The sequence below is a fragment of the Pezoporus flaviventris genome, unplaced genomic scaffold, assembly GCF_033815535.1.
Source record: "Pezoporus flaviventris isolate CSIRO_AGI_PZ_B2104156 unplaced genomic scaffold, CSIRO_AGI_Pfla_v1 ptg000007l, whole genome shotgun sequence".
In the NCBI taxonomy this organism is placed as follows: domain Eukaryota; kingdom Metazoa; phylum Chordata; class Aves; order Psittaciformes; family Psittacidae; genus Pezoporus; species Pezoporus flaviventris.
Window position 1 is genome coordinate 65,546,381 of NW_026892555.1, and position 22,167 is coordinate 65,568,547.

A 22,167-nucleotide genomic window follows, 5' to 3' on the forward strand; every position below is an offset into this window, starting at 1 on the left:
ATCCAGTCCCCGCTCACCCTGTGTTCCCGTCGGAAGCCATACCACACATCTTCGTTAGCCGGTGCTAGCTCCCTGCCCCACAGCCGCTCCTTCCCACCCGCCTCAGGCCGAGCCCGTGGCCTCAGGAGATAGCGCCTCAAGAAGTAACGAAGGAGCGCTAGAGCTGGACAGCGGCCTCCCTCCCTGCCCCGCCCCGTCCCGCCTCACCTCACCTTGGCCACCGCCCCTGCCCGGCAGTTGTGGGTCGGTGGTGCTCAGACGGAGCAGCCGCGGGATGATTTTGCGAGGGCGTTTTCTTCATATTTAAAAGTGACTCTGTTTTCGTTGTTTTAGTCAGCAGCTCTCTGTCACCCGCCGGCAGCAACGGCGGGGGAGCGCAGCGCAGCGGTACGGGAGGGAGGGGAGCGAGGCGCGGGGCGGCCCCAGGTGTCGGCGTGCACTGCCTCTTACAACATGGCGGGCACGGACTCCTTCGCGGCGGTGTTGACCGCGCTGCGCGGCTGCTACGCGGAGGTCGCCCCGCTGGAGACCTTCATCCGGCAGCTGCAGGACAGCAGCTCCGGGGAGGCCGAGGTGCTGCGGGGCGACGACATAGGCTGCTACCGGACCTTCGTGGGGGCGTGCCTGGTGTGCGTCCCCCGGGGGGCCCGCGCTATCCCCCGGCCCTTCACCTTCAAGCAGGTAAGAGGCAGGCCAAGAGTGCCGGTGGCCTGCGTGGGGCCCGGGATGGCCGTATCTGCACAGCCCCCGCCGAGGAGTGAGGCCTGCTGGGGTCCGGGCGAAGCCCCCCTTCCAGTGGCTGGAGGGAGCACCAGAGCCGGTGCCTGCCCGTGGGGGGCTGCGGAAGGGCGTCGCTGCCTGCGGTAGATGGTGGCACCACGCTTCCTGTCTTTCATGCGTGCCCCTCGTGGCTGTTGCTGGGCCCCGCCAGCCCGCTCCAGCCAGCGGGGAGGGGTGTGAGTGCATTCCCCCTTCTCTTCTCCTGGAGGGTGAGCAAACAAAGGCGGCGGGTGGGTGGTTGGTTAGGTACCGCGGAAGGGCTGCGTGCCGCTGAGCCCCCGGCTACCTGCGTGCCGTGTGTGGTACGGGGGAGCAAACCGAGTGCGGCCGGGGAGCGACGAGGAATTACGAGTGCCACTTCCCACTCTAGTGAGGGGAGGTATGAGGGGAGAAATCGCTTGTGGGCCGGTAATTAAGCAGAAGAAACTTGACGGAGAAGGAAGGCCGCTTTTCTAAGAGTTTTAGAGTGCATGAGCAGAACTGCGCTATGGTAGTAAATAAGCTTGTCTTAGAATTGCGAACGAAGTCGTTTAATTGAGCTTTTCTGTACGTAAAAGGAAATGGAGGCCTCAAGAAAATCAGTGTTAGTTCCCTGGAGGTTAGAGCCTGTGTAAGCACGTGTAGGGCAGAATGACATGGAGGTCTTGGGGGCCGGTTTGCTGCGGGGAGCCAAGGGGCATAGTGTAGGGTGTTTCCTGGGCATGAAATCCACGACCAACAGGGCAGATGTTAAAAAGACTTCCTTAAAGTCATAGGCCCACGTTGCTGCACGTAAACATCTTGTGGTACACTTGAAAACCCTTCTTTAGTATTGCCCATGTGGATCACTAATACCGCTTCAAAACTTGGTGTCTAGGACTTTGTATCTTGCATGTCTGTTTATTTAAATTGTGTGTTGTGGTTTATGGAAGTGTCAGTGATAAAAGCTAGTTTTCTTTCCTCAAGTTGTCTAGTCAGAAAGAAGTTACTGCAAGAGTTGTTCAGCGACTGTGTGAAAAAAGAAAGAAGAATGTCCTCGCATATGGATATGCCTTACTGGATGAAAACAGTTCTCATCTCCCAGTCATGCCATGTTCACGTGTATACAGCTACCTATCCAATACTGGAACGGAAACTACTTGTACCAGTGGCGTCTGGGAAACACTGCTGAGCAGGATAGGGGACGATGTGATGATGTATTTAATGGAACATTGTGCAATCTTTATGCTGGTTCCCCCTAGTAATTGTTACCAAGTTTGTGGGCAACCCGTTTATGAACTTATTCCACATAATGTATGCTCACCCTCTGCATTTGTTAGACAAAGGTTTTCAAAGCGTAAACGTAGTAGATTGCTTGACTATATGCAAAAAAGGCTTGTGTTTCATAGACAGTATCTTTCAAAGTCACATTGGTGGAAAAGCAGACAAAGACTTGGCACTAATGTCTCCAGCATGGGAAGTAGAAAAAATAACAAGATACGAAGCTCGATGCCCAGTTACCGGTATTCTACAAAAGCTGTTTCTAAAGCAAGCAGACAGATTAGAACAGCTACTGAGCATCTGGAAACACAGAGTAGCTCCAGTTTGTGTTTGTCAGCTACGGTACCATCTTTAAAAAGGAAGCTTAATAGGAAACAACGTGAAATTCCAGCTAAGAGAGCAAGAGTAGAGGAAAAGGCTTGTAATCTCACTCCTGCTGTAAACCAAAGTAGTTCTGAGAGATGTGGAACTCAGTGTGTGGCATCACATTCTGCAAGTCTCATTAAAAAAAGGCACATTTCTCAAAGAAGTAACAATGATATGTCTGGTCCTTCTTTAGTTCACGCATCTCGTGACAGGAAGGTTGTTGTGGCACGTGAAAGATCTTGTTCACGAGGAGTTCAGAGTAATGAACTCTTAAAGTCCAGCACTGAAATGCAAGCAGAATCCCATAGGAAAGGAGTAGAAATGTGTATGCATGAATCTCAGTCGGATTCTGTGCAAACTAAACCTGTGGAGGGTATTTCTTCAAAATGCAAAAGGCAAAAAAGTCCTGTAGGTCATTTGGCGAAGAAGTTACCAAATAAGCTCTTGCGTTCTGCAGTGTACTTTAATAAGAAGCTGCTGCTTTATTCCTGCAGGAGTTTTCGGGAATGTTTTCCTAAATCATTTTTACTGAATCGCTTGCAGGGCTGTCAGGCAGGTGGAAGACGGCTTATAGAAACTATATTCTTAAACCCAAGTCTGTTGCAGAAAAAACACAACCAAAACCTGCTACGTCGCAACTGGAGAAAGAAGAGGTTGCCCAAGCGCTATTGGCAAATGAGACATACATTTGAGAAGCTGCTAAAGAACCATGGAAAGTGCCCTTACTTAGCTATCTTGAAAAGCTATTGCCCTGTTAAGATATCTGAAGCCAGTGTGAGAAAAACTGAGCTGCCTTGTGGGGTAACTTTGCCTGGAGAAGCAGAGGCTCACAAACAAGCGGAACAGTTTGTGAAAGAGCCTGCTAATGGTGTGACAAGCAGCAGATGTGAATCTGGTCACACTAATGTGCCAGACAATTTATGCACTCCTCTTGCAAAATCTGTGCATGAGAAGTCACAGAGTGAGGAGCAAAATCCAGGAGGGGTGTGTGAGTCTGACCTCAGGAACCTTCTCAAGCGACACAGCAGCCACTGGCAGGTGTACATGTTTGTGAGGGAGTGCCTGGAGCAAGTCATCCCTGCTGAGCTTTGGGGTTCAAACCATAACAAGTGCCAGTTCTTAAAAAACGTGAAAGTATTCATTTCCATGGGGAAGTTTGCAAAGCTTTCACTGAAGGAGTTGATGTGGAAGATGCGAGTGAATGACTGCATGTGGCTTCGTCTAGTTAAAGGTACTTCTTATATTAAAGAGCTAAGTGGTGGGGGGTGTCAGATGTCTGGTGTTCATGTTTAAGGTGGGAAGTGCAGGGTAATGAATCAGGGTTCAGAGTAGTTGGGTTCATTGGTAATAACTGTAGCTGAGAGAGCAAACTAGTAGTGTTTGTAATTAAAAATAGAAGAACAGTTAAGCCTGTCTTCCTTCCAAAACCTGAAGTTTTCATTGTTTTCGTTCATGCTTTTTGTATTTAATAGGATGGCATTTTCATCAATATGAATTCAGAACCTGAGCATTTCCAAAAAGGATCTTCCCCTTCCACCCCTACCCTCCAAATTGCAGTAACTCTGAAAATTCATTGAAGCATCACCAAAGCACGTAATGAACAAATGCAGTCTGCTTGTTGGTTACCATGAGCCTTCAGAAAGAACTAAAGGCAGATAAAACACTTGTAGCAGCATGTGTCCCTCTGCTAGTGTAGTGAGCCTTCATCCCACAGTGTGTTTGGGTTTTTTGCCACTCATGTCAACCCTGTGAGAAAGATGCGAGTATGGGAACCATGCAGTATGAGGGTTGCCCACCATCTGTCACCTTTCTAGAGCCCTCTACAAACAAGAGACCCTTACTGAGCACTAGTTCAGGTTGAGTAATTAGTGGAGCAGAGGTCACAAGACCAAGTTATCCCTGGCATTAGCTGATTGCTCCAAATTCGGTGTGAAACCGTTCAGTTTAGTCCTTGTTTCAGGTGACAGGTAAATTTTGCTTCTCTGAAGAAGTCTTTCTTCAGACACTGTTCTAAGACGTAAATTCAGGCTTGTAGCTGTGGTTTTGTAGTTGACTCCTGCAGGATCTAATGCATGCTGTCATTTCTCTGTGCTTCCATTCTCCATCTGTACAGTGTGGATTGCACTTCCATGACTATATGTTTGCAGTATTTTTTCTTTCCTGGTAATGTACTTAGTTCTACAGTAACGTGTACTGAAAAGGGTATTGCTTTTTAAAAGGTGCAGTAAGGTTCTAAAATTACTAAAGGTTCTTTGTAATGTAAGAGGACAGTAAAAATTCTGATGTTTGAGAACTGATGTCAAAAATGGAAGAGGTTACACTTCCATAAAAACCCTGTCAATTCTAGCAGACATATTAATTCTTTATTCAGAAACTCAAAACGATGTTTTTTTTAAATGCTGAGCAGTTACATATTTTAAAGTGTTTTTATTGTAAGATACACGTTTGGTTTGTAGCCATTTGGAACATCATATCTTAAAAAAATGTCTCTTATCCTCTGACCTTATTCCAGGAAAAGCAACACATAGGCTTGATTTTAATTGTCATGGAACTGCTCCCTTGTGTTTGGATTTCAAAGACACATTTCATTCCTTTGCTGCACTGTGGGCGTTTGGGTTTTTTTCCTCCAAAAGTAATAGTAATGGTTACTTATCATTTCCCTGAATTGTAATCATTTACATCTGTTGTTAGTAACTTACAAAACAAAGTATCTGGTTCCAGGACAGCTACTTAACAACATCCCAATTTAATTTGTGTATCATAATTGCATATTGCAACTCTTAAATTGGAGAATTTTCTAACAGTCATTGGATTTTTTTGATTAATGTTAGCTGCCTTGTGTTGAAGTGAGCACTGATTTATCTCCTTATGATAGTCTTGGGTGTTAAGTGCATGAGAGTGTCTCTGTCCTGAAGTGCAATAAATCCAGACAGGTTAGAGAACTGGAGACTTACTTCCATTTTATAAGTTTGAGATTTAAGCCTCGGCTGCATTGTGTCAAAATTAAACTGGTTTTAACACATTTGTGCCATAATCATTATTTGTGCTTTGCAGCTAAGATAATATTTCTGTATCATTTCTTTCTGTTGCCATGTTGCATTTTGCTAAATTTTACTCCTAAATTTAATTAGGAAAAGTATTATTGAAAGTGGCAAAAAATCAGTATTGTAGCACAGGGTTTTATTCTCTATTCACCACAGATCTATGGTCTTAAATCTGACAGCAGCTGGGAATGTTCTGGGTTCATAATTTTTGTGCTATCTAAATGTCGTAAGTGCTGATGGACTTAGGGTGATTTTTTGTTGTTTTTTTTTTTCTTTTTTGACCACAGCAGTAAGTTTTGTAAAGGATGTCTGAAATAAAGCCTAACCCTAAACTTTATTTTCATGTTATTGGGAAATCTGAATGTCATTCTCATCCCCAAGTCAGCCCAGTTTAATTCTGTTATATTTAAACCTAAGTATTTTCATTCTTTTGCCTTTTCTAAAAAACTTTTTTTATTGTAGTAGGCTGACTCCCATTTTACCTTTCCCTTCACAATAATCTTGCCATAGTGCCTCCCACAGTCGACACTGGGGGAAGAAAGTAAGTCTTTGTGCTACTTATGGCATGTATTCGTATCCTGTCAGTTTGTCACTGCACATTAATTGTGATGTTTGTACTTCAAGCTTGGGTGAGTCACATTATTTAATGACAGTGAAAATTTGGAGTGGTATTTGTGCCATTTTTTGTATTTGCTTTTTTTCCTTCCCATTAATGTCAAGCTAAGAAAGTGTTATGTGTGTTGTTTTTTTTTTTTTGTTTGTGTGTTCTGTTTCTTTACTAATACAAATAGCTGATATTTACCTTTGAATTGTTTATTGAAGGTGATCACTTTGTTCCTGCTTATGAACATTGTTTCCGTGAAGAACTTCTGGCTAAATTCCTGTACTGGCTGATGGATACCTATGTTATTGAGTTGCTCAGATCATTTTTCTATGTCACTGAGACCACGTTCCAGAAGAACTTGCTTTTCTACTACCGAAAGTTTGTCTGGGGCAAGTTACAGAGCATTGGAATTAGGTAACGCTAGAAAATGAATCAAACATTAGTAGAATATGTGGAAATCTCATGTTTTTACAATTCTGCTTTCATTTATTGCCCATTTTTCCTCCTTTTATTTGCTTAATTTCCTAAAAGAAAATTCAGTCTGTGATCGGAATGTGCACAGCTTGTAAATTCAGAAATATTTTGTGTGAGAAAACTGATTCAAATTTAGAATTCTGTGGTAGGAGGAGAGAAACCTTTGTAATAGTAAAATCCATTACAATGAGGTTTTTGGTTTGATAAGTTGATTTTTTTTTACACCTTTTAACAGTGAGTAAAGCACAGCAACAATCCCAAAGTAACCTTGGGATAGTTCATTTTAAAAATACTCAACTTGCTTCAATTGTTTTAATTATACATAATCAAACCTCTGCTGAAATGCTGTAATACTCTGCTTAGGAATACAGGCAGTAGTCTTGTGTTTTGAGGATTTTATTGAAGTGAATATTTTATTTTATTGAATATTTATCTTCTGTTTATATTTTATTTTATTGAATATTTATCTTTTGTAGTGCAGCTGTGGAATTCCATGCTGCTTTTTTGGTCTTAAAAATGCATGCATGTATTTAAGTTAGGTCATTATTTAAGATCAAATTCAAAGCAATTAAGTCAGAAAATATGAAAGATCTGAAGGCAGTTTTAATGAACAGGATTATGCACACATCTCCGTAATTCACATCTTCTGGGTTTTCATTAGAAACTGTTGGTATCTGAGAGCGCTTTGGAACTGTGCAAAATGAGCGTACCTCATATCTTGTGTTTTAATGGCTCTTTTATATGGAGAACCTTTTGCTTTCACAGTGGTCTCCTGGTCTGCAATGTTATGTGTGTGATTTTTTTTATTTTTTTTTCCCTCCTGCCCCACCACTCTCTGATTTCAGCTTGGATATCTGCAGTGCAGCTTTTCTGCATATGTGTTTGCACTGAATGGGGTCTTGACCTCATTTGCATTTGTAGCACAGAGTATGCAATTTAAATAGTAGTAGTAGAATATAATTTTCAGTCCCACATACTATGTTTGTCTGGTCTTCAAACTAACAGCCTTAGTGTTGCAATTAGTGCTTTATGTCATTTTAATGTACCTTCAAGGCTGCCTTTAGCATAAAGTATCATCAAGTACTAATTTTTATGTATTAGATACGCTGTTTTGTAGTGGAGCATCTGATTGAAAGAAAACAAATATTTTTGGGTTTAGCCCTTTTGTCCCTATTCCCAGTTTCCCAGAAAAACCCAGTGTGTAAAGACAAGGTGCTCTGAACTGAAAAAACCCTAAGCTAGGTTGATCTTGTTTTTTTTGATTTCCTCCCCACATACTTCCCTACTGTATAGGAAGTTCCACCTCCCTTTTGACGTGGGAAATCTGTGAACTGCACAATACTGGAAGGTGGGGAAGTATCCCAAAGAAGTCCTGTGCTGTGTGCCTGCTGAGGATATCCTGTGAGGTCAGGATGTTTGCTGTTGGCTAGAGGGTACATAGCTGCATGGACTTCTAATCTAATCCCAGCAGCTGTGCTTAAGCTTCACTCACAGTGCCAGGGATTTTAGCACTGCTTTTTCAAGTGTGCAGGGTAACATGAGGTCTCCTGCTAATCCATTATACTACACCTGTACAGGTAGCAAGCTGCCTACTTCACACAAGAGAGAAATTGGGTGTTGGATATACAGCTGTTTAGGGCTGCCTCGGCCATTTTGAGGCTTTCCATGCACCATCCTCTTTTACCCAGCCAGTGTTTTCAGGCATTTGTCCCACTTCTTCTGTGGGGATTGAGTTGTCTCACTTCCCAGGGGAGTATCATAACCTGTAGGGCTTTTTGGAATGGCACATTTTGTCTTTCTGAGCAGTACAAGTAGCAGGAGATTGATCCAGGTCTTTTATGTTGCATCTAGGGCATTTTAACAATATGTGTTAACTTAAAAGCAAGGGCTTTTTCTCCACCTCCTTTTCCTGATTCATTGCTTAGAAAACGATTGATTAAGCTACACTGAACTGTAAATTCTGGGGGGATGTCTGAGGTGGAAGCACATTTCCCAGTAAGATGAACTTACAGACCTCACAACCATGACTTGGGAGCCTTCCATTCTTCATTATTAGCTGACACGTGCTCATCAGATCAATTCTTTTCAATCATGTTACTGGATATTTAAATACCCCTTTTTGTATATGTATCCTGGTATTCACTTTTAATAAGTAGTAGGTCCCCTAGATGCTGTGAGTGGAACAGCTCATTATCTCGTGTAGTTCCTTCCCTGAATCTTTCTTAACATAGTTTTCAGAAGGTTCTGCTCAACTTTGTTAATATCCCTCAAGTTTATGAAAGCATGAGAAACAGCCAACTTCCTGTTGTTTTGTATAAAATATGTCCTAATTTTCAGACGTATTCAGCTAATCTGTGCTAAAATTTTCATTTGTGTTAATTAAGATTTGGTTTTAATTATCTTAATTTGCATCAAGCAGAAATGAGTACTCTTTTCCTTTTTGTATTACATTTTCATTAAGGTACCATGAAATTGTTCTGAAATTCAGATTTCCATGTCACTTTCTGCAGGGGTTAGTATTTGTAATTATCTTCTTAGAAAAATATTTGGCTTCATTTATTATAACGGGATTAAATGTTTTGACTTTCTGCCTTTCCTGTTGTTTACACTTAATGTGTATTTGTATTTTAGAAACCATTTTGCCAGAGTACGTCTACATGCTTTATCTTCAGAAGATATTGAAGCTATCCGTCAAAAAAAATATGTGACATCAAGGCTCCGGTTCATTCCCAGACCAAATGGGTTAAGACCCATAGTAAATGTGAGCAGCGTTGTTAATGCACGAGCGTTCAGCAAGGAAAGCAGAGAAAAGAAGGTTTTTATTTTCTTTATTGTTTTATATGTGTTTAATGCAGGCAACTAATAAAGCGAGTGAGCTTTTTGTTATATAAAACTAGTTTTAACATGTTGAACTGGAACATTCAAATTGGAATTACTGAATGGGCTTACTTGTTGACTTCTCCCTTCCCAGTGCTTAATTACCATTAGCCTTCAGTTCCGAAATCATGTACTTCTGTTTGCAAGCCTGTCTTAAAGAAGTGAATCTAGTGGAATGGTATGGCCTATTAGGGTTTTTTTTTCCTCTTTCTGTTCCTTCAGGTTTACTAATTGGTTGTGGTAGGCGTCACTCACCTATGAGAGTAGAAGGACATAAATCTCCATCAGTATTCTGAACTAACATGTCGTATTTGTTTGGCACACCAGCACGTGAGGATTAGACAAGTCTGTCTTGTTGGGATTTACCTGAATACTGATGGTGTGTGTTGACTAGTTGGCTTTGATGCCAGGTCAGCCCAGAGGGCCAAACGGTGAATTGGGTGTATTGCAGAAGGTCCAGGAATAGCAAGGAAGCTGGATGAACCGCGTTAGGGAGATACAAAAGAAGCTGGGAATTACTGCAGTGTGGGAACAGAGGCAGAATACACAGTGCGCAGACTAATCTGTTTAACAGGCCAGTTAACCACAAGACATAGTGGGAGCCTGATTTCACTGTCTTGCATGACTGCATTAATTGTTTTTCCTTAAGGCTGGGTCGCATCTGGTGCACATGATTGATGTTCCCCAAATGGATGATAGGTCAATGGCTTCTTAGTGCTTAGTGCTTGGTGTGTGATTCCCAAACCAGATCTGAAGTGTTACTTCTTCATAGCCTTTTTGTGGCAGTCAGAGTCTCAGATTTGAAAATATACACACAGTTAATTCAGAAATAGCTACAGTGCTTTAAAGGTGCCGGATCCTGTAGCAGATCTGGCAAAGGATGATATGACTATACTGAAGAAGATGTAGACTCAAAGTCAACCATGGTAGCTGGTCAAGTGATTTGAAGTAACCTGCTCTGGAGTTGAGAGGGAGTATCTGTATCTGCTGAAAAGTGGGAGCAATAGACTCCTGTTGGAAAGTGCTGACAAATAGCTGAGGGCACTGAGGTTTTCAGCTATTAGACAGATCTCAACTGTCAAAACTAATAAGTCCATCTATTTATCTCCTTAACTATTACACCTTGATTTCCAAGAGTTGGGTACAGAGGCTCTCTTGTCATTTGCAGGTTTTTGCTGCAGCTAAATTCAGGCTTTCTGAAAACAGCAGTTGAACAAAGTAATACATAAATTTAATCTCAGTTTTCATCTAAGTGTGAAGTCTGTGCATTGGACAGAATTTAACATGTTTCAGCATACTTTAAGGTGATTCTCTTTGATCTCTGTAGGTGCAGCAATACAACACTGAACTGAAAAATCTATTTAGTGTGTTAAATTATGAACGGACTAAAAACAGCAGTTTTATTGGCTCCTCAGTGTTTGGGAAAGATGATATCTACAGGGCATGGAAGAATTTTGTTACAGAAGTGCTTGAATCATATGATAAAATTCCTCATTTCTACTTTGTAAAGGTATGCCTTTAATTACACATTCAAACTAATTTTTCAAAGTCAACTTCTGTAAATACTTCTGTAGCTGTAATAGCTGTGATCTGACTGCATAATTATTTCTTTTTCAAAATAAACTTTTGTGCATACCTAACACAGGCTCTGGTTTGGCTTTTTCAAGATGGGGTTTGGTTGGTTTTTTTTTTTGACAGGGTGTGTCCCTGCAGTAGCATTTCCTTTACTGTATTTTTCTATGTTTGTCGTGTAGCACATGCACTGGATTTTTGCAGTTACTTTTACATTAGTGTGAAAACAGGACAAAGATACAAAATGAGTTATGCTTTTCAGTCCATCTTCCCAAAGGAAAACCAGGAAAAACTTGCTATGCATATTTGGATAAATTAATCATTTTTTTTAAAAAATAGGTCTCTTCTATCTCGCTCTCATTAGTTTCTGTTGAAAATGAATACTTGAACTGCCAACAAGTGTCTCTCCAACAAGTTTCTTCTCTTGAAAAAATGAGTGCTTGTCTTATCCCACTATATGAAGGAGTTTTTTCTTAACACCTTATTTTTTCTGTTATGTCTAGCAGGCAATCTTTTGTGCTTGAGCTCAGTTCATAGCTTTGAATTGGGGCAGGTTATACAGATGTGTATAAATTACAGAAATTTATATACACTATAATGGGGCTTCTCTCCTGTGCTTTCATATGTCAGTTGTCATCCTGTCCTGACATTACTTTCAGTGATTGTCTTGTTATCCTTCAAGCCAAAAAATCACATCATTGACCTAGTTCTGCTAAAATTGTTTTTTTTCAGAAGGTTTTGAATTTTGGCTGTGACAAGTAAAAGCAGAGGTAAGATTGCAGTATGAGTTAGGAAAGATAAAACATCTAGGTTTGCAGCTTTCCAAAAGCCTAAGATGTCACCTCCGTGATCATATGGAGAGGAAGATTTCTTAATATTTAAACATACAAATATTTAAATATTTAAATAATTAAAAATTTAAATATACAAAATATTTAAACATACAAAAGTGTCACCAATAAACTTCAGTTAAATGATTGAAGGTTCAGCGTTAGATTTAAGGATTGTGCTAAAACGGGTGGTTATCTCTTGTAAGGCCATATTTGTCGATCAGTGAGGAAAGGTTTTGCAGATAAACAATGAGTTTGTTTTGTCACATATTTGGACTGAATGATGCAATAGTTACACTCCTATGTGATTTATCCTTCAGTCTTTTTTACATATTACAATACTTGTCTTACTAATGTAGTGTTTACAGTGATATTGATGAATACATAATGGAAGATATTTTTTCTATTTCAGGCTGATGTGTCCAGGGCATATGATACTATTCCTCACGATAAACTTGTAGAAGTGGTTTCACGGATCTTAAAACCTCAGAAAAAAACTCCCTACTTCATACGACGCTATGCTGTGGTTATGATTACTCCAAGTGGAAAAGCCAGAAAGTCCTATAGGAGAAGTGTATGATATGCCAATTTTTCTTCTATTTACTGCTGTGAATAGGTTTCGGTCCAAGCAGTATTTTTATTTATAACTTTTTTTTGTGTGTGTGTCACAATATGCATTTGGCAGTTACTTCATAAACCATTTGATAATAGTGTTGGATATTTTTCAGAGGTAGCAAAGCTTCTTTTTACCCTGTAATTTTTGCATTTTTTACTCCATGTTAGTAAGTATAAATGTAAATGTATTGCAGAAATAGAGATATGTCAGGAGACATTTTAACAATAGCAGAACTGTTGGATTAAAATAATGGAATAAGGCTGGCCCTTTGACCTTCACTGAATAAAAGAGTCTGGTACTGAATTTTCTATTGCTTTTGTAATTTTTTTTTCTTTACACTCAATATACAGGTTTCTACTTGGCAGGATTTTAAGTCAGACATGGAGAGCTTTGTGTCCTACCTTCAGGAGGCTACCTCATTGCAAAATGCAATAGTAGTTGAACAGGTAAATATTGGGAGGCTTATTTTCAATTGAAATAAGAAAGCTACAGAAGAATTGGAGGAAGATTGTGTGTTTTAATTGAATGTATATATTAGGTGGTGACAGCACCTGTTTTCTAGTAACCCAGCACCTTCCATAAAAAGATTTTTGTAATCTCTTCTTTGATGTTTATAACAGGTTCTTGGTGTTCAGTGGAAGGAGCAGCAGGCAAGAAATCTGGCAAAATGCCCTTCTAGACTTTTCCCAGATTTTTTCATTGTTGCCTCAGACTTTCATTTTAACCAGTATTTTTTTTCCTTTCCTAATTCCATTGTTTGTTTCAACAGTTCTCAAGTGAAAAATTAGCTGTCTAATAAAGAAGGGCTTCAACACTTGCTATCTCTAAAACAAGCAGAAGTAAGAATGAGCAAAATGCATCCTAAGCTAAGTAGCTGAGGAAATAGATGTGGTATCTTGAATAGCAAACTGCACAGAATAGAAAAATTACTTAAACAAAAAAAAAACAAAACAAAAAAATTGACAACTTCAATGATTACCTGTCAAGGTTGAGAAAAATGAACTCTTCTTCAGAGGACACTTTGTTACAAGAAGCACGCATCCTTCTGCCGTTTTGATTCTTGTGTTGCAGGGAACTGTACTAATTCCAAATGGTTGTTCTCAAGATTTCCTTCTGTGCAAGGAGCATGACAGAGAAAGTCATAGAAGTAGGAGAGGAGCTCAGTCAGTTCCCTGATACATTTTATTGCTTGGTATCATGGTGTTCCATGGTAGCAACCTACCATATTCCTGACCATCAGAAGCCCAGGCGGGTATTTTCTAACAGCCTACTTCCTCTATTTATTTTTTTTTTTTCCCCCACAAACTTCCCAATGGAAAATTTTGATTTGAGGTAATTTATGCTTATACAGGTAGAATGATTTTTATATATATATATATATATATATATATATCTGTGGATGTAGGAATAGAATATACAGTATGGGTGGTGCATGATTCTATGATCCTACAAAGTGCAGAGAGCCTAATGAGTGCATGAATGAAAATAAAAATTAGTTGGATCTCTTGTGATGTGTGTGTAGGTTTTATTTTGTTCTTTTTTCCACTGGACATCTGATCTAGGTAACTGTGCTACATATTACATGAACAGCAGCATTCTATTTCAGAGTATTTTGCATTTGGAAACAAGTTGTGTGTCTGTATGTCATTACTTTAAAGTGTTCTGAGGACAGTATCCTGCTGGCTTGGGTGTCTGTACCATGGGTGTATCACATCAGCTTTTCAATGCAAATAACCATGATTTCATGTGGGTCTGTCAAAAGCTGGATGTATTTGTCTCACGTCTAATCTATGCAGAAGAAGTAATTTTACTTTAGTTCTTTTTGTTAAAGGGATTTAAACTGCTCTAAATGAAATTTTTATTACACAGTTTTTAATAAAATAAGCGTCATAAATATTGGGTGGGCAGTAATGCATGGAATCGGTGGTACTACATGGTACAGAATGTTTTGCAATAGAGCTGGCAAGTGAGTGTATTTGTCCTTGGGGAATCCTTAAGAACATGACAGTTATAGACATTGGCCTACAGGATAGAAAGTGGCCAAAAGAGTGGGGTCTCATACATTGTAATAATCCGGTATCATATGCCAACGCTTAAAGTTGTTTAGACATTAGACTTAATTGTTTTCCCTTGTAACACTAATCAAAACTTCTTTTCTCCTAAAGCAAAACAGAAAAGTAACTGCACCATTCACTTGTTGGATGAGAGCAGCTTTTTAGTGTTTAATTCAGATTTTGGTTTCTGGTGGGTTTTCTTCTTACGTTAGGTATTTAAACTCCTACAGTCTAAACGTCCATAAAGGTTTCTAAGTGTATATTGTGTTTTCATTTTCAGTACCTTTCTAAAGTACAAACCTTTTGTTTTGTTGCGTTTCTAGAGCTTAAGTTTAGATGAGACAAGTTCCAGCCTATTTACTTTTTTTCTTCAAATGATACATAACAACATCCTGGAGATCGGGAACAGGTAAAAAAGAAAATAGTTTTTCTTTCTTTAGTGTGTTTGGGTTTTTTCATTAATTGTTTTTTTTTCCTGTTAAACAGGATACTTTGAATTGGCTCAGGGGATTTTCGATAGCTGTCTTTTAAAGATTTTTATTTTGCATGCATTTGAAATCTGTTATATCAGTTTAAATTCCATAAAAACATGAAGAGTGTGGAATAAAATTTATATTGAATAAAGTTTCTCTTTCCCACTTGGATGATGTTAACCATACAAAGAATGCATTATTCTAGAGATATGTAACCTTCTTTATTTAAAACTGCAGATGTAGTTCAAAAGAGAAATACTTTTAAAATGTTGGGATCCATAGTGATAAACAAAAGCAAGGTAACATCTAAGCAATCATGCAAAAGTCTTGTTAGTCATTTCCTTGTAGTGCAAAATTAAACCTTTTCTGTGTGGACTTGCTATTTGGCAATTTAAAATGAAAATATAAGGCAATAAGAATATTAATTAAAATTACTGGCAACTCTAAAATTAGGAATCGGATAGTATAGAGGGCAGTAATGCAGATTTCTTGTGTTCCTAGAGATACTAATTTGGTATTTCTCATCTGGTTTTGCCTCTAGGTGGCGAAAGTGTATCACACATAGAAAACGAGTATTTACGTGGTCTTTATTTGTGAATTCAGAGTGAGGTAGATTAGAATGAATAGCTGCTTGCTCTTGAAAAAATACCTTTAGTTTAGAATACTTAATCTCACAGGGTTGTGTGAGGGGGTGAAAAGCTTTCAAGGAGGCAAATCAAAGAGCCTTTATAGGTGGCAGAATCATGAGACTGCTCGTGTGGCCATTAATAAGGACTGACTAACATCAGTATGTTTAATGAAAGTTTAATGGTTTTAAAGAAAGCACATCTTGACAAAGCCAACTCCACACTTACTTAGTCTCTCAGCTTGGCTGAAAAAATACTGTTTGTCCTGGAAGGGATTTGTCCTTTTTTAATAGCTTATTCTTATTTTCAAATTAAAAAAAAAAAACAAAAACAAAAACAAACAAACAAAAAAACAACCCAAGCTGCAGTAAGTTTAGTAAATGAATACACTCTTTAACTGATGATTCTTCAAAAGGCATCACAGTTAATATTTACTTGATGTTTTGAGAAATGTGCTAGAAGGAATACTTTAATACTTTTTAATACATTTATCGAAAGTCATTACATTATAATCTAATAGCTCACTGTTTCAAAGGGGTGTTGTGAAAATAATTCCCTTGCGTTTTGTGTGGCATGTTCATTCTGTTGCTGCCGGCATAGAAAAATCCACAAGTTAATGGGGAGTTCTGTCTTCAGTAGCTTACCTAGATGTCATGCATTACATTACTATTACGATGCGTGGTCTTACTGGTTTTATATAAGTAACAAGGGAAGTAATGAAGCCTCCCCCTTGCTATGTCTATGTGAATTCTTTGAAGCCAGGAGAAACAAATCAAGGATTATGCTTCTGCAAAATGACAACTGATAACTTAAGTGAATTTTTCAAGTAGGCCGGGGGGAGGCAGAGTATAATTACAAATAATAAGGGTTAGCATTTCACAGGATGTAGTGTTTTTTTTTCCTAATGAAAAGTAAGATAGCTTCATGCCTGAGCTGTTAAATGAGGAAATAAATGTGATTTAAAGTGTAGTTGAGATGCATAAAAACAGATCATGTGCTATACTGGGCTAAGCTCTCAGAAATTTTCCTAAAATTAAAGTAATACTTATTTGGGGAAAAAAAAAAACCAACCAACCAAAACAAACAAAAAATACAAAACCATAAACCCAAGAAGCTATTTCCCAGTCAGGTCATGCTGTGCAAGTATATACAAAGAACACCTCAATAAATAAATAAATAATAGTTTGGAATATTTCTCCAGTGCACTTAGCTTTGAAACAAACGTTCTTGTACAAGAAACAGTGTAAGATGCAACATAAAGAATTACAAAGCTTAAATGAAGTGTGGCTATGCAGTTGAAGGAGGAAGGAGGCATTGTGGTTTGAGACAATTTATGCAATTTCTTTCATTGAATAACAGTTGCTTACTGGAGTTTGTTAAAAAGAAAGGAATATACGTATTAATGAGTTTTTTTACACTGTTTAATGTGAAACTTCCTAGCTGTATGTAAGTTAAGGACAAATTTAAGGCTAACTAGCAAGCATGTAGTCTGTGTCTTATTGAAACATATATGTTGTACTTGAAAAAACAAGTGAAAGTTTAATAGAATTGTTTATTGCAATATTGTGTGTTTTGATTTTATCTTTCTTCTGTACTAGGTACTACATACAGTGCTGTGGAATTCCACAGGGCTCCATTTTGTCAACCTTACTTTGCAGCTTATGCTATGGAGACATGGAAAACAAATTGCTTAGTGGGATACAACAGGATGGGTAGGAATGCTTTGTTCTTTACTGGGTGCTCTGTTATAGTAATGCATAATATATAAGATACGTGTTAGCCATTTTCTGTGAAGTTTAATTTTGAATTTCAAGGATTTCCAACTGTCCAGTCAGAGTGTAGTACACAGAATCATCTCTGAAGCTTCTGTGGTGGCTCTGTGAGGGAATTTGCTTGTTTGACATAAGATTGGGAAGAAAAGTGCTGAAAAGAAGCTTTCCTAGATCTGTAGGTAGGAGACTTGTTCTTAAACAGGGCACAATATTTAGGCATGCTGTAGAGTCTGACAAGCTCTTCTGTAAGAAGTTTATGGTTCTTCCACAATTTTGCCATCACTGATGGCAATGCTCCTGCTTTGAAGAGGACACTGGACAAAGTAATCTCCAGAGCTTCCTTTCCCTGATATATTAGGCAGGATTTATCAAACAGATATCAGCATGGTTGGGGCCTGAATTCTGTTGAAAAAGCAAACTCCAGCCTTTACAGTGGTTGATGGTAGTCTGTTTTACATTTGAGTTACAGCTTCACAGAAAGGTTGTTACATGGTAAATGAAGATACCGAGTTAGAGTACATCAAAAATCTAGCAGCTGCATTTGTGTACCTGATATTATTCCTCCTTTCTGTGTCTTATTAAGATACACTTTTCCGAGGGAGAATTTGAAGTAAAACCCTGCATCTAAGCAGCTACTATGGAGTAGTTTGTGTGCCATAAATTCCGGTCATGTTTCATAGAGCCAACCACTTTGCTTTCTTGTTTATTTATTTATTTATTTATTTATTTATTTTTAGGAAAAAAGCGGTACTGATTTGGAGATCATATTATCCTCTACCTTCTTGTGAATTAAAATGGGCACATTGTTGCTCTGAGGAGTATGACAAAAATGAGAGAATTGCATATTAAAAAAAAAACTAACACCCAATTTCTTACTGATTACAGAGTTCTAATACGTCTCATTGATGACTTTTTGCTGGTTACACCACATTTAATGAAGGCAAGACGTTTTCTAAGGTATGCTATTAACGACATAGTCTTCAAAATAAGTGAATAAGCCATTTAGTTCATTCTTTTTCATCTTCATATATGTTTGCACATACAGGTATATTTTATGACTTAATCAAGGGGAATTTTGGAGTCCTTGTTGGTAGTCTGTGCTTGGGAACAAATCTAATAGCTGCTTTCTTGGTGGTCAACTAAAAATCTGTTGCAGCTCAGATGGTGGGGGATTCCTGCTGAATTTTAAATTAGGGACCCAGCTACTGACCTTGATGGAGATTCTAGCAGCAATTAGTAGTGCAGACTAACCAAAGTACCTATCAGTTGTCTTTCAACACCATTTTCCCTCAAATTTTTAAGATGTCTTAATTACTTTCTCAGAATGGTTTTATTGGGCAGGTATGCTACCACCTTCTATTCTGTTCTTCTTTCCCTAGGGAAAGAATGCATTTAATCAAATAAATGAGGTTCTTGTTATGTGGATTCTTCTTGGTTTTGTTAACTTTCAAAACCAATAACTTTTTTCTGTCTTCTTCCAGTGATTTTGATCTCAGTGGTTTCTGTGAGTGTGGTTTATGCAGCTTGTCTCAAATGTTTCCTGGTTTAAGTTCTTAATGTGTATTAATCTGTAAAAGTTTTTCTCCATTATCTACAGCTTACTTATGTATCTATTTAACTCTAATTCAGGGTGTTTTCAGGTTACCGAAACATGGCTAGAAATAAAAAAGAGTTGTTGTTCCCTTTATTCTTTGGTTTCTGTTGTTTTATGCAAGATCATATGTGTCTTATATTGTTATTACACTTATTACTGTTCATATTTGTTTTAGGACTCTAGCAACAGGTATTCCTGAGTATGGCTTTTTAATAAACCCCAGTAAGACAGTCATGAATTTTCGTGTTGATGATATCCCAGGATGTTCCAAATTTAAACAGGTGCCAGATTGTCCTATGATCCCATGGTGTGGTTTATTATTTGATATACAGACACTTGAGGTTTACTGCGATTACTCCAGGTAAATAGAGTTGTATGCTTCACTGTCAGCTTTACAGTATATTGTACAAAATGTGAGAAGCACAAGGATGTCTTGTGAATGATGTAGTTGAATTCACTGCAAAATAGATTTTACAGTTCTGTTTCTTATACATTAGTCTAAACATTTTATTCTGCTGTGCAGCCTGCTGTTTTCTTCATTCCATCCTGATGGAATGTACATACCATTAACACCATTGAATGTAGCACAGGTCCCTAATGACCAGAAGCCATATACTGTATGGTGGCTGCATGGTTCTGAGAAGGTTTATTCAGTCACCTCAGTTTAGCTTCTTTCACCATTATTGTGAAACTGTGTATGTGTAGCTATATATATCTCAGCACTGTATTGTGCCTGATATTATATGGCTATAGTTAGTATTCTGAAATTGTTGGTTTTTTTGTGGGTGTTTTTTGTTGTTTTGGGTTTTTTTTTTTGTGGCTTCCTAGTCATGGGATTAATTTTGTATGGACTAGAGAGACTAGTTATCCTTTCAACATCAGAGGTGTTCCCTCTGGTAAACTCCAGATGGTAGTGTAGGGTAGAAGTAACCTCTGTTTAAACTAGCAACCTTAACTCTTTACACAAAGCAGTCTGAAACGGCATAGAACTCAGGACGGGACAATGTATCCTACTGAAAAGCTCCGTAGACCCTTTACGTAGGCTACTAGAGATGGCATTAGACATTTGCTAAAGATTAATAAAAAAAACACAAACCTGTTTAAAGAGAAGTAATATATTGTTATTGATTGTGTTTGGTATAACCAGCCCACACATACATTTAAGTGGGAAATTTGAGGGAGGTTTTCCATCACCAGTGTGTTGAAGTTCTTTAGTAGTAGTCCAAAACAGAAAAGCTTGGACCGTTTAGGAAAGGAATTTATATGATATGATTTTCTGTAAGAACAGAGGACTAGAATTAACAAAGAGATTTATTTACTAGTTGTGTTTGTGGAAGAAACAGTTTATGTTGCTGAGGACATTGGTACTACTGATCTGGGAGATACTACTCAGAATCCTGAGGTGTTTGTTACAAGAGCCACCTTCCTTTTCATAAGCTTGACTTAAGTAACTGTTACCTCAGTTCACCCTTGTGTGACTTCCAACCTCAGCTCCTGCATTGCATGGATCACAGAGTATAACTTGGTTGTCACTGGAGTCATTAATAGTGGTCTGGCCTAGACCATGTGTTCTGTTAATGTATCTAGTTTGTTTTTAAGCTTATTGGTTTGGGTTTACTTAGCAGGGTGAATTATTCGGCCTGCGATACTGAAGTCATTCCTTAGCTAACAGTTAATACCTTAACGCCACAGCGTCTAGCCTCTTTCTAAATTGGATTTAGTTATAGTCGTCTCTTGGCTGCTGGCTCATTATTAGTAGGCATTGTCTGTGACGTGGGAAGTTAAATGCTTACTTTGCAGAATTTAATTTAGTCTATTAGCCCATGGAGTTTAACTACTTTTTTTTTTTCTTTATTTTTCCTAGTTATAGCTATACTGCCATCAGATCAAGTCTTTCCTTCAATTCAAGTAAAACAGCTGGGAAAAACATGAAATACAAATTGACTGCCGTCCTCAAACTGAAATGCCATTCTTTATTTCTTGATTTACAGGTGGGAATATGGAAATGGATGTTTGGAAATACTGTGATTAGTGATAAAGATAATTAGAAAGGCTTTGAGTTCTGACATAAAAAGCTGATTTTTGAGAGGTAATCGACATAACTTGGAAATACTGACATCAACTAAAATGTGGGATTTCAGCACCTTCCAGAACTGAGCCTTCACAATATTGTTAACTTAGGTACCTAAGGAAATCTTTGAAGTTTAGCATCGAATGTTTTTTCTCTAGATCTCTAAATCATCTCATGCTGTTGAACTTGAACAAATCCTATTGTGACACCAAAGTATTCCTATAGGTCTGTTTCTGTTCCGTTCTAGATCAACAGCCTTAGAACAGTTATCATTAACATCTACAAGATATTTTTACTTCAGGCTTACAGGTAGGTCACTGTCTTCTGCAGTAACTCTGAATATTTCATTACTCTTTCTTGACATGTGGAGGGAAAAGTGTGCTGTGTAAATGTAAGAAGTAAGTCAAGTTACTCGTTTCAACACCGTTCTTAGGTAACTATTAGATTTGGGATACAGGATTGTATTAGTGTCTGTATTTATGTGACACTTGACTAAATGCATTTTCAGTGCCTTGTGGTATTGACAGCTGACCTCAAGAAAAGCAGTCTGTTTTGCTTCAGCAGGATGACAAGAAGCCTTATCACTTATTAACCAGTTTATATTTAGAACTTTGTATCTATTAAAATCATACAGATCTTTGACCTGTATAACTTCACCTAAAGTGAGGTTACATTCTGCCAAGTTAATTGCAGTTTCTTAGCTGCTGATAAATATCTTAATTGCTCCTCAGCTGGTAATACCTTGGGGTTTGTGAGCTGTTCCTGACAAGCAGAGGAAGTGAATGTTTGAAACAGTGAGAAGGGAAAGAAATAAAAATGGATAAGTAATTTAGGAGAAAATACTAATATCTATACATCGAAAACCTTGAATGATTGGCAGCACCAAGAATTTTTTTATTAACACAAAAAAGGTATAAGAGGTGTTTCCCTCTTCACAGAAATCTGGTGTTGCTCTTTTGCTAGGCTCATACTTTTTAGGGAGTGACATTTTAGTTTTGTTCTTAAATTCAGCTTGGTCCGCGTTCCACCTGTATCATTCTTGTGTTCAGGAAGTGTAATTGGACTTGTCTAGTGCAGCACTCATGTATTGAACGTTTAAACTTTGTGTTGTGAGGGACTTAATGTTTTTTTTCTCTGATGCTGGACATGATTACTTAGTTGCTTCTGTTTGCTTT

At 38.4% G+C, this 22,167-nt stretch overlaps 1 protein-coding gene across 1 annotated transcript in view; it reads left to right on the forward strand.

Annotated features, from left to right (window-relative positions):
- Positions 1-226: 226 nt before the first annotated feature.
- TERT (telomerase reverse transcriptase) overlaps positions 227-22,167 on the forward strand; it is a 30,397-nt gene continuing 8,456 nt past the window's right edge. Inside the window, exons 1-13 of the mRNA XM_061449022.1 lie at positions 227-681; positions 1,726-3,616; positions 6,252-6,447; positions 9,139-9,322; positions 10,712-10,894; positions 12,199-12,360; positions 12,753-12,848; positions 14,780-14,865; positions 17,154-17,267; positions 18,213-18,284; positions 19,097-19,282; positions 20,786-20,912; positions 21,240-21,301. Of these exons, the coding sequence (XP_061305006.1) occupies positions 454-681; positions 1,726-3,616; positions 6,252-6,447; positions 9,139-9,322; positions 10,712-10,894; positions 12,199-12,360; positions 12,753-12,848; positions 14,780-14,865; positions 17,154-17,267; positions 18,213-18,284; positions 19,097-19,282; positions 20,786-20,912; positions 21,240-21,301 (3,587 nt within the window). The 5' untranslated portion in view covers positions 227-453. The remainder of the gene's footprint in view (positions 682-1,725; positions 3,617-6,251; positions 6,448-9,138; positions 9,323-10,711; positions 10,895-12,198; positions 12,361-12,752; positions 12,849-14,779; positions 14,866-17,153; positions 17,268-18,212; positions 18,285-19,096; positions 19,283-20,785; positions 20,913-21,239; positions 21,302-22,167) is intronic.